The sequence below is a fragment of the Heterocephalus glaber genome, unplaced genomic scaffold (assembly GCF_053883595.1).
Source record: "Heterocephalus glaber isolate CG9 unplaced genomic scaffold, H.glaber_assembly_v1.0 deba00001569, whole genome shotgun sequence".
In the NCBI taxonomy this organism is placed as follows: domain Eukaryota; kingdom Metazoa; phylum Chordata; class Mammalia; order Rodentia; family Bathyergidae; genus Heterocephalus; species Heterocephalus glaber.
In genome coordinates, this window is record NW_028258354.1 from 11,684,278 (window position 1) to 11,698,757 (window position 14,480).

Sequence of the window (14,480 nt, forward strand, 5' to 3'; positions counted from 1 at the left end):
AAAGTTAAGCAAGTTTTGAAAAATGTATCCTTTTCCTCCAGAAAGGTAGAGAGAAGAAGATTGTGAGCCAACCCCTTTTTAAAAATTTTAAACTTGGGCTCGGGATTTAGCTCAGCAGCGCCACACCTGCCTTGCAAGCGCAAGGCCCTGAGTTCAATCTCTGGTACCAAAAAAAAAAATTTTTTTAACTTATTTGGGAATAATGTTAGAGTTACAGAAAAGTTGGAAAGATAGCACAGAGTTACAGCATACCCTTTACCCAGCTTTCTCTAATGATAACATTTTATATAACCATAGTATACTTGTCAAAAACAAGAAATTACTATTGTTGTACATGGTACAGTACACAGTATGTACTGTGTTTGGATTTCACCTATTTTCCCACTTTTGTTCTTTTTTCTGTTTGCAGATCTAATTCATGACACCACACTGCATTTAGTGTAACTTGCTTTTAACCTTTAATGCTCTTGAATCTTTATAAGCTTTTCTTGGCTCTTATTTATCTCATTGTTTTGAGCTTCCCTCTCTGCTGGTGGCTTACTGTTTCAATGGGGAGGCTCTATCAACCTCTATTTTTATGCAGAAAATTTTAGGTTAGCCCCTGTCTTCTGTTAGTAGACATATATGAATGAGCATAGGCTTTTTTGGGGGTTTTTATGAGTATGGTATTTTATTTATTAACATACCCTATCTAAATTTTATAAAGAATTTGAAATGGCTTACATCCCAATGATTAAAAATCCCTATGATTCAGCACAATTTTTTAAAGAGAAAAAGAAATGATGCTGAGTGGAAAACAGAGATAGGGAAAAGGAGCAGGTGGCCAGAGACCTGTGAGCTGCCTTCATGGAGCCTAATGTCTTTTAAAAGTCAGTGATAGAGGAAGTAGAGGGTTCTGGAAAGTACAGAGGTGAGCAGGTGATCCAGGAATTTCTGGATGGAGGCCTTGGACTGAGGAACACTGATAGGACCACGAAGAATTTCCTTGTGCTGGATGGAACCCTGTGTATGGAAAAGATAGGGAAAAAGGTTAAAGGGGGCCAGGGCTCAGGCTAGCTCTTGAAGGCCCTCATGGGCACTTTAAGGCACTAAGATTTTACTTCGAGAGCCTAGGAGCCATTGGAAGGTTGTAAACAGAGTTCAGTGTGACTGGACTTGCAGTTTTACAAACATCCCTGTGGCTGCTGTGAGGGTGATGGATTGGAACAAGTATCTAAGGGACAAGTATGATAATGAGACAGTTTCATACTGTTGTTACTATTTTTCCCAGTGTTGGTTAATTGATTCTCTAAGTTTAGGTAGATATTTTTATGTTTAGAAATACATGATATAAAGTCTAAGGGAGAGAAGTGGCATATGTATATAAAATGTATTTATATAATCAAGTATCATTGAAATCCATTTCTGAGATCTAGAAGCTTTGGGAAGAAAGATGTATCAAACTTTTACAGTCTGAAGAATTGGTTCCAACTGTCTAAAGAGATAAAAGAACTTACTGTGGAGAGTGCTTTTCAGTGGAGCTGTATTTCTCATACACCCCAGCTTGCCGGTTGCCGTCCCCAGTCCCCTTTTGGTAGGAGATGTGTGAGAGCAATGGTGGAGACAGTGGTTCTGGCCACATCTTCGTCTGTGTTGGCACCGGACATGCTGTTCTCAAAATATAGGAGCTGTGAATAGCTCCAAAGCATGAAATTGTTTTCTTACAGTTAGTTACATGGACACATTGAGTGTCATTACTGGTTATACAATTCTCAGTTTGCTAAACTTAAAAAACAAAGGTTAATTGTTCTCTTTTGTACATCTTGATAGAATTAATAATTGGTTTGAAGATGGGAAAATACAATAGCAGCAAAATAGTCATCCCTGGGCCCTTCGTTTTGAGACATAGTCATTAAAATTTTGATAAAATTTCCTTTTTTATTTTATGTTGTATCTTTATGTATAATAACAGTACTTTTTTAGATTAATTTGTTAAATAATTGTAGCCATTCTCCATTGTATAGCATTCAGCGTTTTAAATTTTTTTATATTTTAAAAGTATCTTTGATATTTGCAAACTAAGATATTTGTACCTCAAATGTCTAATTAGGAATCCTTTTTGAGGAATCCTTTTTTGCCATTATAAGTAACATTAGGATAACATTTTTACACAAAAATCCATACAATCATTTTAAAGTCTTTGATTAGGGAAAATTTAGGACTGCATTCAATCTTTAAGTTTGTTGCTTGGTTTCCGCAAGCCAATTGTGGACCCATGAGACTTGAACTGCGCATCATATTTAGCAAACATGAGTTCTGGGATCATGAATACCATAGATCCGTGAGTGGATCCATGTGAATGTGCTGGCCAGGCAGTGTATGCATGAGAAAACCATGAGGACTCTTCGTGAGGTATGGACCTGCCTGGTCTTCATACTGTCTTCTTGCCTCTCAGGGGTCTGAGGAGCACACTGTTGCCTACGTGGTGGGAAAGGCAGGCCGCCAGCACTGGCAGCACGTCTACACTGCGGTCACCAGGGGCCGCTGCAGAGTGTACATCATTGCGGAAGAGTCTCAGCTCCAGAGTGCAATCAGAAGACCAGATATTCTCAGGCAAACTCGTCTAAAACACTTCTTGCAAAATGAGCTCTCTGTTAGATGTGCTTCTCTGGCAGATCGTCCATCTCAGCCTGAGAGCTCTGGAGAGAGTGGAGGACCCAGCCTGCCAGCAGCACCCCTCCCTAAAGACACAACCAACACTGTCACAGGTGGTGTTGCCAAGAGCCAGTCCTCTTTGGCTGATGACGGGATGGCTACCTTTGTGAGAGGGTGGAGGTTTTCTTCATTTGATGAAATGTATACAGATGAGGATTTGTCACCACCTCCAGGGTCCAAAAGAACCTCTGGTGTGCACACCTGTGACAGTCCAAGCAAAGTTTCCAAGGTAGGAGTGATGTTTGGATGTGCTCAAGTTTTATTTCAGAATTGGTAACTTCAGTGTGCTTACAAGGGACCTTGTACTTCTGTGAGTGTTGCCTTGTGCTGTAGCACTTGTAGCACCTGGTTCTCATCCCTGCCGAGCTTCCTCTGCCTGTGCTCAGTTGATCCTAGCTCCCTTTCTTACCACCTGAGGCTCCCCCTCTAGGCAACCTCCATGGATTGATGGGAACTGACATGCTAAAGAAAGCTGTTGTCACTCTGTGCCTCTTTACCAATGCCTTCCCTTTCAGCTCCCCCTCCCTTGCCCTTGCTTTATAGGCCATAATCTTATTTAATCTCCACAATTTCATTGAAATAGCTTGCCAATTCTTCTCGTCAACTTTAGGGGCCTTTTCCCTAGATGTTGTTTTTTACTTTTCTCTGGGCTTTTTCTTTTTTTCCCTTTGTAGCACTGAGGAGTTGAACCCAATCCATTTGTATTGAGCAACATCCCAAGCCTTTTGGAAATTTTGAGACAAGGTCTCTTTAAATTGCTAACCTAAGTTGAATTCAAACATGCAATCCTTCTACCCTAGCCTCGTAGAGTGCTGGGACTATAGGTGTGTATCACTGAGCCCAGCTTCCCGTGACATTTAATAGTTTCACCTCTGCTGCTATTTCAGTGTCTCCTTCCCTTGGTTACAGAGGTACCCAGTCTAAAGCTTCCCCTGCAATGACCTCTCTGCCTTGTTTCCTCACTACCACCCCAGATTTGGAGATACTTGTCTTACAGTTTCAGCCATTCTCTTTGTACCAGTCATTGTTCAAAACAGTCTCAGGTGTCTGTGACATTCCAGGTACTGGGATCTAAAGATAAGTAAGTGACAGTTCTCACTCATATTCACTGCTGGTGGTGCAGACAGACATCTGTGTAAGTAATTTGGTGATTCACTGAATCTCTGATGCTGTGAAAGGGCAGTGAAAGAACCTTTCCCTAATCCACATACTTATTTCTACAGATTGACTTTTCTGGAACCACAGCTCAACGTCTTACTGTCTATTCCAGTTTCCCCATTTCAATCACTATTCTCTTAGTTATCCACCTAGTCTTGGAGTCACCTTAGACTCATCTTACCTTTAATTGCTGTCTCCAGGTAATTAGCTTTATTGCAAAATGTCTTTCTCAGGGATTTTTTTCCTTCTATGTGGTCTGCCCTGTTTCAAGTCTTCATCTGATCTTCTTAGGTGGTTGATGACCAGGCCACCCTTGCCTGGCTTGTTCCCTTTCTCCTAATATACCTCACACGTTGTCACTTCCACTAAAGTGAATCAAACTTTTTCTCATCTCTGTCTGTTGGCTTTTGCATTTTGAAGATAGAGTCTGTACAACTTGCTGACTAGATATGAGGGGGTAAAAGAAAAAAATAATCCAGAGAGATTCCTTTATTTCTGGTTGAAGCAGTTTGGGGGAATGACAGTGCAATTTCCTGAGATGAGAAAGTTTGGGGAAAGGAAGAGTCTTCCCATGATAGGCTGTTTCAGGTGTTACTGGACATGTGGGATTATAAATCAGCTTCCAAGTGTCATTCCAACAGAAGCTCAAGAATTTCATAATGTGCCACCAGCAGACTTGTTGAGTGCTTCTGCTTCTGAGGCTGTAACACGGACAAGGAGTCCCAGAGGGTGCTCAGAAGTCAAAGTGCTCCTGTAACCTGCTCATCATGGGCTGAGAAAAGGGAGAACAATCATGTCTTCTGTTCCCAGCTAGGTATGGGACAATTGGCCAGTTCTCAAAGAGTCTGCCTGACACGGGCTCAACCTGTGAAATATTGACCTATTATGCAGCTACAGGTATACAACAGCATGGCCAGAGCATAGGGTGAAAAGAAAAGGTAGGACTGAGGACACAGGCGTAGTCAGGAAGGACCACCAAAGGGTCTTCTAAAGAGATTTTTCCGTTCTTCTGATTGCAGTGGAGAGCAGTAGAAGCTGTTTAAGTGCTCTGTGAATTAAAATATAGTAAAGTGACCTTGGCTATAACTGAGTGGTTAGGCAGAGACTAGGGAATGAGTTCCCTAGATTCTTTTTTTTTTTTGGTACTGGGGATCTAACTTGGGTCCTTGTGCTTGCAAGGCAGGTGGTGGAACCACTGAGCTAAATCCCCAGCCCCCCTAGATTCTTTATAGTCAGGTACTCCTGTGGGATGGAGAAGAGCCGCTCCAGGACAGAGTGAATCGGTCCTAATGATGAGTTGTGTGCTGCTGAATTTGGGGCCAGGATGACTCCAAGGCTTCCGGCCAGGGCATTCAGGTGGATCCTGGTACTGCTTCAACTTCCTGACTGCTGGGATTACAAGGTGACGCCACCACAGTTGGCTTATTATTATTATTTCTTGCAAAGACCCTGGAAGAAGGCTTTTGACCTGAGCAGAAAAGAGACAATTCCATAAAAACGGCCTTTTAAAAAAGTTCTTGTCTTATACATTTCTTAGCCCCAACACAGGAAGGGGATTAATGGTTTGACATGATGGTACCAAGAGAAAATGGTACTTCTAAGCCTGCCAGAGCTTTTCAGCTGCGACTGAGGCAGATATTTTACGTCCATGAACACAAAATGGACGCTGGGGGTCCAGCCAGTGCTGGCTGATATCACTGCATGGTGGCAGTAGCACAAAGGTCTCTAATGGCAGCACTTGTGTTTTCTCACAGTGTTTGTGAAAAGTATGTTACATCTATAGGAATTCCTAGAATTGAAGAAAAGGAGTCCAAAGATCTAGGACTGATGAAGTAGGGAGTTCTGTGTTTCCAGAATTCTAGACGTTCAGGTGCATTGAGATTTGTCGTTTTTGAAAGATGAATTCAAATGACAAGGGCTGGTCCTTCCTTCACATCCACATTCACACTTCTGTCTAAGAGCCACAGCAGCATTTCTATTCCACCAATACAGTTGTGCGTTGTTTACTACAAGGATAAGTTCTGAACCAGATGTGGTGGCACACTCCTGTAATCTTAGCTCCTCATAAGGCTAAAGCAGGACGTTCACAAGTTTGAGGCCAGCTTGGGTAATTTAATGAGTCCCTGTTTCAAAATAAAAAATACAAAAAGGGCCGGGGAGCTAGCTTAGTGATCAAGCACCCCTGGGTTTGATCCCCAGTACTACAAAAACAACCAACCAACCAATCAGCCAACCAAAAAAGAAGACAAAAATTTGAAAATCAAAGATAAATTCAAAGAAATGCATAATTAGGGGTTTTTTTTGTTACTCTTGTACAGATATCACAGTTACCTTATACCAACCTAAGTGGTACAGGTCAGTTAGTCAGTGTGGCCTCTTGATGAAATAAAGAGGCAGTAAGTATAAGAGATGCATGAGTCACACAGCAGGCTTTTATAGTAAACTTTTTAAATTGTAAGTAGAAGGCTGCACTCTAAAATAACAGTGGAACTATGGTGAATGCATAAGCCATAACATCATTATTATAAGGTAATATGTCCTGTACATAGTTGTATGTGCTATGCTTTCATGACTGGCAGTGCAGTAGGTTTGTTTGCATCAGCATCACCACAAACACTTGAGTAAAGCCTTGAACTAGACAACAAGAATTTTTTTTAGCTCCATCATAACCTTAATCCATAGTTTTTTATTGACTGAATTGTCACTGAGAGGTACATGATGGTACTAAATGACAGAGCTTTCAGGTGAACGCTTTTGTGCTTTTTTTTTTTTTTGGTACCGGGGATTGAACTCAGGACCTTGTGCTTGTGATGCAGGCAGTGGAACCACTGAGCTAAATCCCTGGACCCGCTTTTGTGCTTTTTAATGGGTTTATAGCTTTGAGTTTTGGAAAAAGTCCTTAAAGAAAATGTTGACCTCACATTTTGCCTGGTAACTCCACTTATGGAAAAAAAAGGAAAACAGAGGTGTACCTTTAGATTAAAACATATGAATAAATATTGTTAAAATTTATCATATAAATCAGTGATTTCTAGAATTTTTTAAACAATCACATTTTTAACATAAAAATGAGGAAGGACATAATCATATAATTTCTGAATAAAGGGCAGTCCTTATCTTAATCAAGGTTCTCCAGATAAACAACCATTAGATATAAATATCTATCTGTATATCAGAATGGAGTTTATTTCAAGGAATTGGCTCCTGTGATTGTAGAGACTGGCAGATCTAAAATTTTGATCATGCTGAAATTGAATTTGAAAGCAGTCTTCTGGCAGAATTCCTTTTTCCTTTGGGGAAGATAGTCTCTTTTCTAGTGAGGCCCTCAACTGATTGGATGAGGGCTACCCACAGTATAGAAGCTAATCTGCTTGAACCAGAGTTAACTGATTCAAATGTTAATTTCATCTAAAACATTCATTTACAGAAATATCTGGAATAACGTGACTAAATATCTGGGTATTGTGGATTTAGCCACATTGACACATAAAATCAACCACTATAAAAGTGCTATAAAATGAACATATTTAGCATTGTGAAAGATAAATTGTTTATTTTCCTATGATGGTGCAACTTCATGACCATGCTAGTCTGTTGACTGGTGCTTGGGAGTCATTAGTAATATGAAGAACATGACTTACCCTTGCAGTATTTCACCTTACCACATGCTGAGCTATTTTCATGGTCACATAACCTGGGTAGTTAGTTGTTCAGGTCTCTGTGCTTGGAAGCCATGCTTTTTAAAATTGGTCTTTAGTAGCCATCTTGAAATTTTTAATGTTTGAACAAGGAACCTTCATTTTAATTTTGTATTGGACTGCCAAATTATGTAGGGAACCCTGACCATACCTTTAGAAGTTAGATACATGTACGTACTCAGTAAATGGTTACTTCTACATGCTGGACCCAAAGCTGGGTTCTGCAGATGCCATGGTGAGCCAGAGCAGACATAATCCTTGAAGAAGCTATAGCGTGTTGCTCCTATTGCTCAGACCTTTCAAGGTTTGGCAGAAATGTATTATTTCTTCTTCAGAAAGAGTTCGAGAAAATAGAAGTATATAGGGTGGACTGAATATATTCTTATAAAACTATCTTTATTCTTATTATTGTTCTAATAGGTGGAAGAACCATCTCCACAAGTGTCTTCTAAACTTCAGAATTTGAGACTAAATAAATTAATTCCCAAGCAACTTTTCAAGCCCATAGACAATCAAGAAAACTTCACTTCAGATTGCTCAAAATAATCATGCATTGTTTTTCCTTTAAAACAAAAGATGCCTCAGAGTTTCAAGATGAAAGAGGATCCCTATAACTGGAATTTTACTTCAAGACAATTGTGTTTAGAAGATGTTTTAAATTGATTTGATCAAAGAGAACCTTAATGATTTCAATGTCTGTTATCGTGAGAACTAGAAGCATTGGACATAAATGAGGGGAAAAAAGAAAATGTGTGTGGAAAAAATCCCCTGTAGTTCCAGATATGCTGCACTTTTTTAGGATAATGTTTAACTTCCATGATCATTGTGGGTTTCTTTGCCAGTGGGTGGAAGCAGTGGCAAAGGTAAACTGTCATCGTGTCCGTTGATATTGATGCACATTCAGGGATGTCCTGGCTTCTGAATCATGGTCATGTACAGGTTGCTGCTTCCTGTGCTGTTCAGGCCCAGCACACCTGGGACTTTTCCTGGTAATCCCTTCTGAGTTAGGAGCATATTGTTTTGAATATATCCCATTTGGGGAAGATTTTTCTTAGAGTGATTTGATTTTAAATTTTTACTGTTAAATAGTGCTATGGTTTGTGTCTCCCAAAGTTCACATGTTGGCAGCTTAATTTCCAACCCCCAGTGTTGGGAGGTGGGGTCTAATGTGAAGTGTTGAGATCCTGAGTGTGTTAGCAACTGGGGCAGTGGGTTCCTGTTGAAAAGCAAATTCTGCCCCTTCTTGTTCTCTCCAGATCTCATGTCCTTCTGCCTTGTGCCATGAAGCAGGAATGCCCTCGCCAGATCCCAGCTCCTTGATTAAAGCATGCCTTGTTTTATTGCACTTTGGTTTATTATACTTCTCAGATATTGTGTTATTTATAAATTAAAATTTTGTGGCAACCTTGCGTTGAGCAAGTACATTACCATAATTTTTCTAACAGCTCAGAAAATAACAATTTTTAGCCAGAAAGTATTTTTAGTTAAGATACATATATTTTTAAAAGATATAATGCTATTGCATATGTAATAGACTACCAATGTAGTGTAAACATAACTTTTATTTGCGGTGAGAAACCAAAAAATTCTTGTGATTCATTTTATTGTCATATTGTCTTTATTGCAGTTGTTTGGAACCAAACCTACAATACGTCTAAGGTATTCCCGTATTGGACTTCTCAGCCTAAATTACCCAATCTGTCATATTCTTTTATATCAGTCCTGTGGTGCAGATGTGACCTTTAATGTCACAGGAGAGGAAGCTACCTCATGGTAGGTGTCATACTGCCAGTGAGTAGCAGGGCTGGAATTGAAATCCAGATCTGATTTCAAAGCCCATAATCTTCCTACTTATCCGTGGTGCTTTTCAGTTTTATGGCAAACCCCTCCCCCCCACCCCCACCCCGGAAAATTGTTTAAAGATTGTATAGAACTCAGGCTAGAGTAGTGAAATATATTCAGTGGACCAAAACTGCATGCTCTTTTTCTTTTTTTTTTTGGGCTTTTTAAAATCACTGTTTATTTCATTTGATAGAGGGATTTTTTTTCCATACAAATATTTGCAACAATTTTGAATTCCCCAAAACCATACATAGACGATAAATACCATGCTATTAAAGTATTAAATTTGTACAAAAATACTTTACAGTTTAATACTTGTTTGTTACAAATAAAAATACATATTTAAGTGACTCATGATCTTTTTTTTTTCCTTAACATGACTTAGCTTTATACTTTCTTGCCCTGGTGGTCCTGACATGTGATTGAATTTTTTTTTTGTTTTTGCACAAAAAGAAAGGTGAACTTTTTTCCTTAAACAAGGACACAGTGTTTTAAATGCTTTGCCTAAATGGTTGCTTGAATTATTCACCAAAATGGAAATGTTTGGAAAATAATTGTTTCAACATCCTACCATCAATATACAGATCTATTTTTTATATTTATTAAATAACAGTTATTAGTGTTGCTATTCAAAATATCTGAACAAATGAAGACAGTTGCCAACAAACAATAAAAGCAACTGTTACAATTTATTGCTTTGAGGGATGGTAATAATTGGCAATGCATTTTGTGAAGAATGTATTTACAATTTTGAAAAGTGGCATGGCTCAGAACAAAAGATAGTCCAGTGTCGTTTTTAAGTACATGTGCTGTACACCCCTCAGTATTACCAGTTTTCAAAACATCTCAAGCAGTATGAGTTTGATTTGCCTATCATTAAGATGAATTTCATTTTAATAGACTCTTCATTCTCTCTTAAATTCTTAGTCTTGAATTTTAAAAATAGGATAACTAATACTCATTGTTACTACATACTCTCATTATCAGAGATTTTTCAGCTATTAAAAAATGTGTCCTTAAAAAAACAGGTCACAAGACATATCCTGTTTGATAATTTGTTGCATAGGGAATAGCATACATCCTAGTTAAAATCATTCCTATATTTGGGCAAAACATTTACCTCCATCTATTATGGTCTCCTACGTGCATCATTGCTGAAACATTTTAAGCTAACTTGATTTGATAACTGTACCCCTCTCATGGCAGCAGTCCCAGCAGCTTACCAAATACCAGCTCCCCTAGGAGAGCCAGCTGTATGAAAAAACTACATTAGCCAAATTCTTACATTAATGATTTTATAGTAAGAAACTGATTTCAAAGTGAATTAAGGAAATTATCATAGATAATATTTTCAGACAGTTCTTTTTTTAAAAAGTGATAGCTGAAACTCGTAAAAAATTTCCTCTGATGTTAATTGGGAGGGGTAGCCTATTTTTCTCTTTTTCTCTACCATTGGGCCTGGCAGGCATCTGTCTGCCATCTACCATAGTGGTCACCAAAAAAGAAACCTCTTCAACTTGAAAAGGGAAGTGAACATGAGCCATGAGAGAGATTTAAAAGACCCCTGTGCTTGCAGTTAATGCCACGTGATTATCTGTGCCTCAAATGGCACAGAAATCTTAAAGGGATTTTTAGCACCATGTAGATAATTGTCTTTCGTCCTGCTTTATAAAAGGGTTGCTATAATGTATTAGTGGGTTCTCGTGTCTCCAGGTTACCACCGTGGCTAGGCTGCTGAAAAAAAGCACTGTTCTGTTCACTCCAGTCTCCTCCGGGGAGAGTCTGTTGTTCTATAGACTTCTGGGAAGCCAGTGGGTTTCTACTAATAACCAGGTCCAGCTTATTACCGGATTCTGCTATGAGTGGCACGACAAGGCAGCAGTCAAAGTCTCTTGTTCGGACATGATTAACCTGAAAGGTCAAAAAGAGACATTTTGAATGGTTGTTGGATCCATAATCCCCCAAATTCCCCAGAGTGCACAGCACACATAGCAAGTTGATTAATCTCAAAGGTGCTTAAATATACACCCTGTGCAAAGAGGCCCACTGTGGCTATGATCCTACTATGATGGCTATGGGCTCACTAATCATTCTCTGCTGTTAGATCAAAAGGCCCTGAAGAGCAGCAGAAAAGTACACACCCTCCCATCCTCATGCCAAGTAGATGGGCATATCCTTATGGGTGTTTTGCTTGCTGGATTCACCCCTATATACGGTCGGAGAAAGTGAGGTTTGGAGGGGTTAAGAGTTTTGCCTTTGGCTAGCAGTTGGTAAGAGTGGAGCTAGAACATAATTCTTGCCTGTCTGGCTAGTTCCCAAGCTGGTGCTCTTAACCATGACTGAATTACACTCTTACAAGTGAGCTCTTCCTTTCCTTCCACATGCTCATCTTCTATTCTCCTTTGTCACCAATAACCAGTTTTTAAAGTCATGTTTCCTGCGTCCCCTCCTCGACTCTTCATTCTCTCCTCCATTTCCTGAGGTCCTGGGCTTGTCGTTTAGATTATACTGCTGGCAGTGATACCAGTGTCCAGTCCAGTCACGGTCAGGAGTCCTCATCCTCCTCAGCATTTAGTGTTTGCTGTTCTCAACACCTACTGGTGCTTCAGGATCTTTTCCCTCATGTAACAGAATGATATAGCAAGGGCTGCCTCCTGGGGATTGGAAGTAGAACACACATCCAAGGGCCCAAGCCAGAGGTCAGAGGTAAGAATTTGGAAGCTTCTCTCCTGCCACCTGGGCTGGACTCCCTGCTTTGCCCATCTTTCTTTTAAAGAGATCGTTCACACATTTGCTCTCAAAGTGACCCACACCCTATTCGCTTGTGTGTGCTGCTAGTGGCTATGTTCCTCTGTCTGTCTGTCTGCCTCTCCCTCCATCCCTCTCCATTCTTATTTTGGAGACTTAGTGACTTGGAGACCTGGTGACTTGCAGAGAGAGAGAGAACTGCCCTCCTGACTCATTGTGCCCTTCCTGTCCTGGATCTACAAGTGAACATCTTTGAACTTGTTTTCTTTTGTGGTAGCATAGTGAGTTCACTCCTAGCAGGTGAGGAACCAGGGACTGCTTCAAGCCTGCTTTCCCTGAGAACCAAAGGGTGGATAATGGTTAGGCAGGCATAACTTGGGAATGGGTCAAATAAGATCCTAAGGGACTGCCCATATAAAAAAGTCTCCAGTGAAGGACCTGTTAGTTGCAAGTCAGACAACTAGACATTGGGCCATCCGCCAGGTGAAAGAAATATCGAGTGAAAAGCTTACTGTAAGTTTCCACACCTAGTTGTTCACTTCCTGGTAGGACAGGGTTGATGGCTCACTTTAAGCTGGGGATTCTCAATACAGCTGGTTCTTGTGACACCACTCCGTTTTGATCCTCTTAGTATTTTAATTGTTTGCCTATAATACTATTCTGCCTTTATAGTTTTCTGTCTTTTGCATGTTGTTATTGTTAGAATTCTATTTGTAGTTCTCTTTCTTAGTAAAGCTCACTATGGCCAACTTTATCTAAATGCACACCATCAATAACTGAAATGGTTGGCTCTGGCTCTAACTTCTTTCCTGTGCAACAGATCCAACCTGCTGACTTCTTTCCAGAGTGCTTTGCAAGGATAGGCTGAAGCTGTTGCAGAAACAATAGGTCTGAAACAGTTGTGTTGGCCACACCTACTTGGTCTCCATGATTATGATCTTCCATTTCCCAACCCTGTCCCCATTAAACTATGAGGTTAAGCTGTTGCCTTCTTATGTTACAAAATTATGTCATTCTTCTGCCCAATAAATTACTACACTGCCAGAATGAAGTCTGAAGACTTTATTGTGGCCTTCATAATCTGAATCCATAGTTTACTCTTACAGCTTCAACTTTCATGAAAATAGGAATAGCTCCAATCAGTAATGAGGAGACTCAGTAACTGGTCCATAGTTGTTTTCCCAGCAATTACTGGAGCATGTACAGAAAATGAAGTATCCCCCAACTCCTAATCATTTTATTGCCAAGGTAAGCATAACCACCAGAATTGGCATTGAAGCTATCTATCTAATCAATACAACTTGCTTCGGTGATGCACTCCTGCAAGGCAGCCTGGCCATGGCAGCCTCGTGTTGTGAGAATGAGCTGTTGGTGACAGACACATCCCAGCTAAATACATTTCTGAGACTGATGCCAACCCACTCCTTGGCTTGCAAAATACTCTCCCTAAAAACTACATAAGATCAGGAATTTGCTTTAGTAAATGAAACTAAACCTGATCATGCTAAATACTACATCAAGTTTTAAGGTTTAGCTTTCTGGTTTCAGATACTGTGTGAGGTATTGAGATATCAAGCACTGTATAATGGCAAATGAGAAAATAAGGTATCAGCTCTGCTCTCAAGTAGTTCACAATCTACTGAGAAATATGTACAGGGAAACAAGCAGTCATAATGAAATAATTCTATCAAAGGAAGAAGTTACTAGCCTACATAAAGTATAGATGATGTATAAAGGTAAGATGACTGGTATCAGCTAAGACTTTGAAAAGAAGTCACCTATGCCTGTGATTTTCAATGTGACTGCTCATTGTGATCACCTGGTGAGCTTTAGAAACACAGGGATGCTATTTCTCACTCCTTGAGCTGCTGATTTAATTGGTCTGGGATTTGGCCTGGGCACTGGGATCAATTACCAGGACATTCTGCTTTTCAGCCAAGGTGGAAAATCACTGGTTTAAGTGCGGCCAAAAAGTTAAACAGAAGTTAGGCAGGTAGCAGGCAGGGAACAGAAGTGTTTCAGAAGAAGCGAATAGTATGTTGCAAGGTGCAGAGCAAACATGTGATGTCCGGCCACACTGTGAGCCCAGGAAGCAAGAGCAATGGAGAACGCTGAGATTGAGTGGTCTAACAGGGGCATTGAGGCAAGGGCCTGGAGTGGGGAGAGAAAATATACAAGTTTGGGAGAGGAGCACAGCAAGCTCAGGAGCAGCAGAGGCCAAGGCCTGTGCTCAGCATGTCATGGAACTCCAGCAAGGCCCAGGCAGGAAATCAGACACCATTCTGGGGAAAGGAAGCCAGATTGAGGCAGGGGTGTGCCATTCCCAAACAAGTCCAGAGG

General features: G+C 40.3%; 2 protein-coding genes across 20 annotated transcripts in view; one reads left to right on the forward strand and one right to left on the reverse strand.

Annotated features, from left to right (window-relative positions):
• The window catches only part of Helb (DNA helicase B), a 33,513-nt gene extending 23,771 nt beyond the window's left edge, over positions 1-9,742 (forward strand). For 2 of the 3 annotated variants that reach the window (XM_021241553.2, XM_004861096.4), the window contains exons 12-13: positions 2,435-2,923; positions 7,971-9,742. In XM_021241553.2, the coding sequence (XP_021097212.2) occupies positions 2,435-2,923; positions 7,971-8,096 (615 nt within the window). In that variant the 3' untranslated portion in view covers positions 8,097-9,742. The remainder of the gene's footprint in view (positions 1-2,434; positions 2,924-7,970) is intronic. The other variant, XM_021241555.2, reaches the window with a different exon arrangement.
• Positions 9,673-14,480, reverse strand: part of Grip1 (glutamate receptor interacting protein 1) — a 661,025-nt gene continuing 656,217 nt past the window's right edge. For 16 of the 17 annotated variants that reach the window (XM_087192377.1, XM_087192373.1, XM_087192375.1 and 13 more), the window contains one exon: positions 9,673-11,303. In XM_087192377.1, the coding sequence (XP_087048503.1) occupies positions 11,073-11,303 (231 nt within the window). In that variant the 3' untranslated portion in view covers positions 9,673-11,072. The remainder of the gene's footprint in view (positions 11,304-14,480) is intronic. The other variant, XR_015443415.1, reaches the window with a different exon arrangement.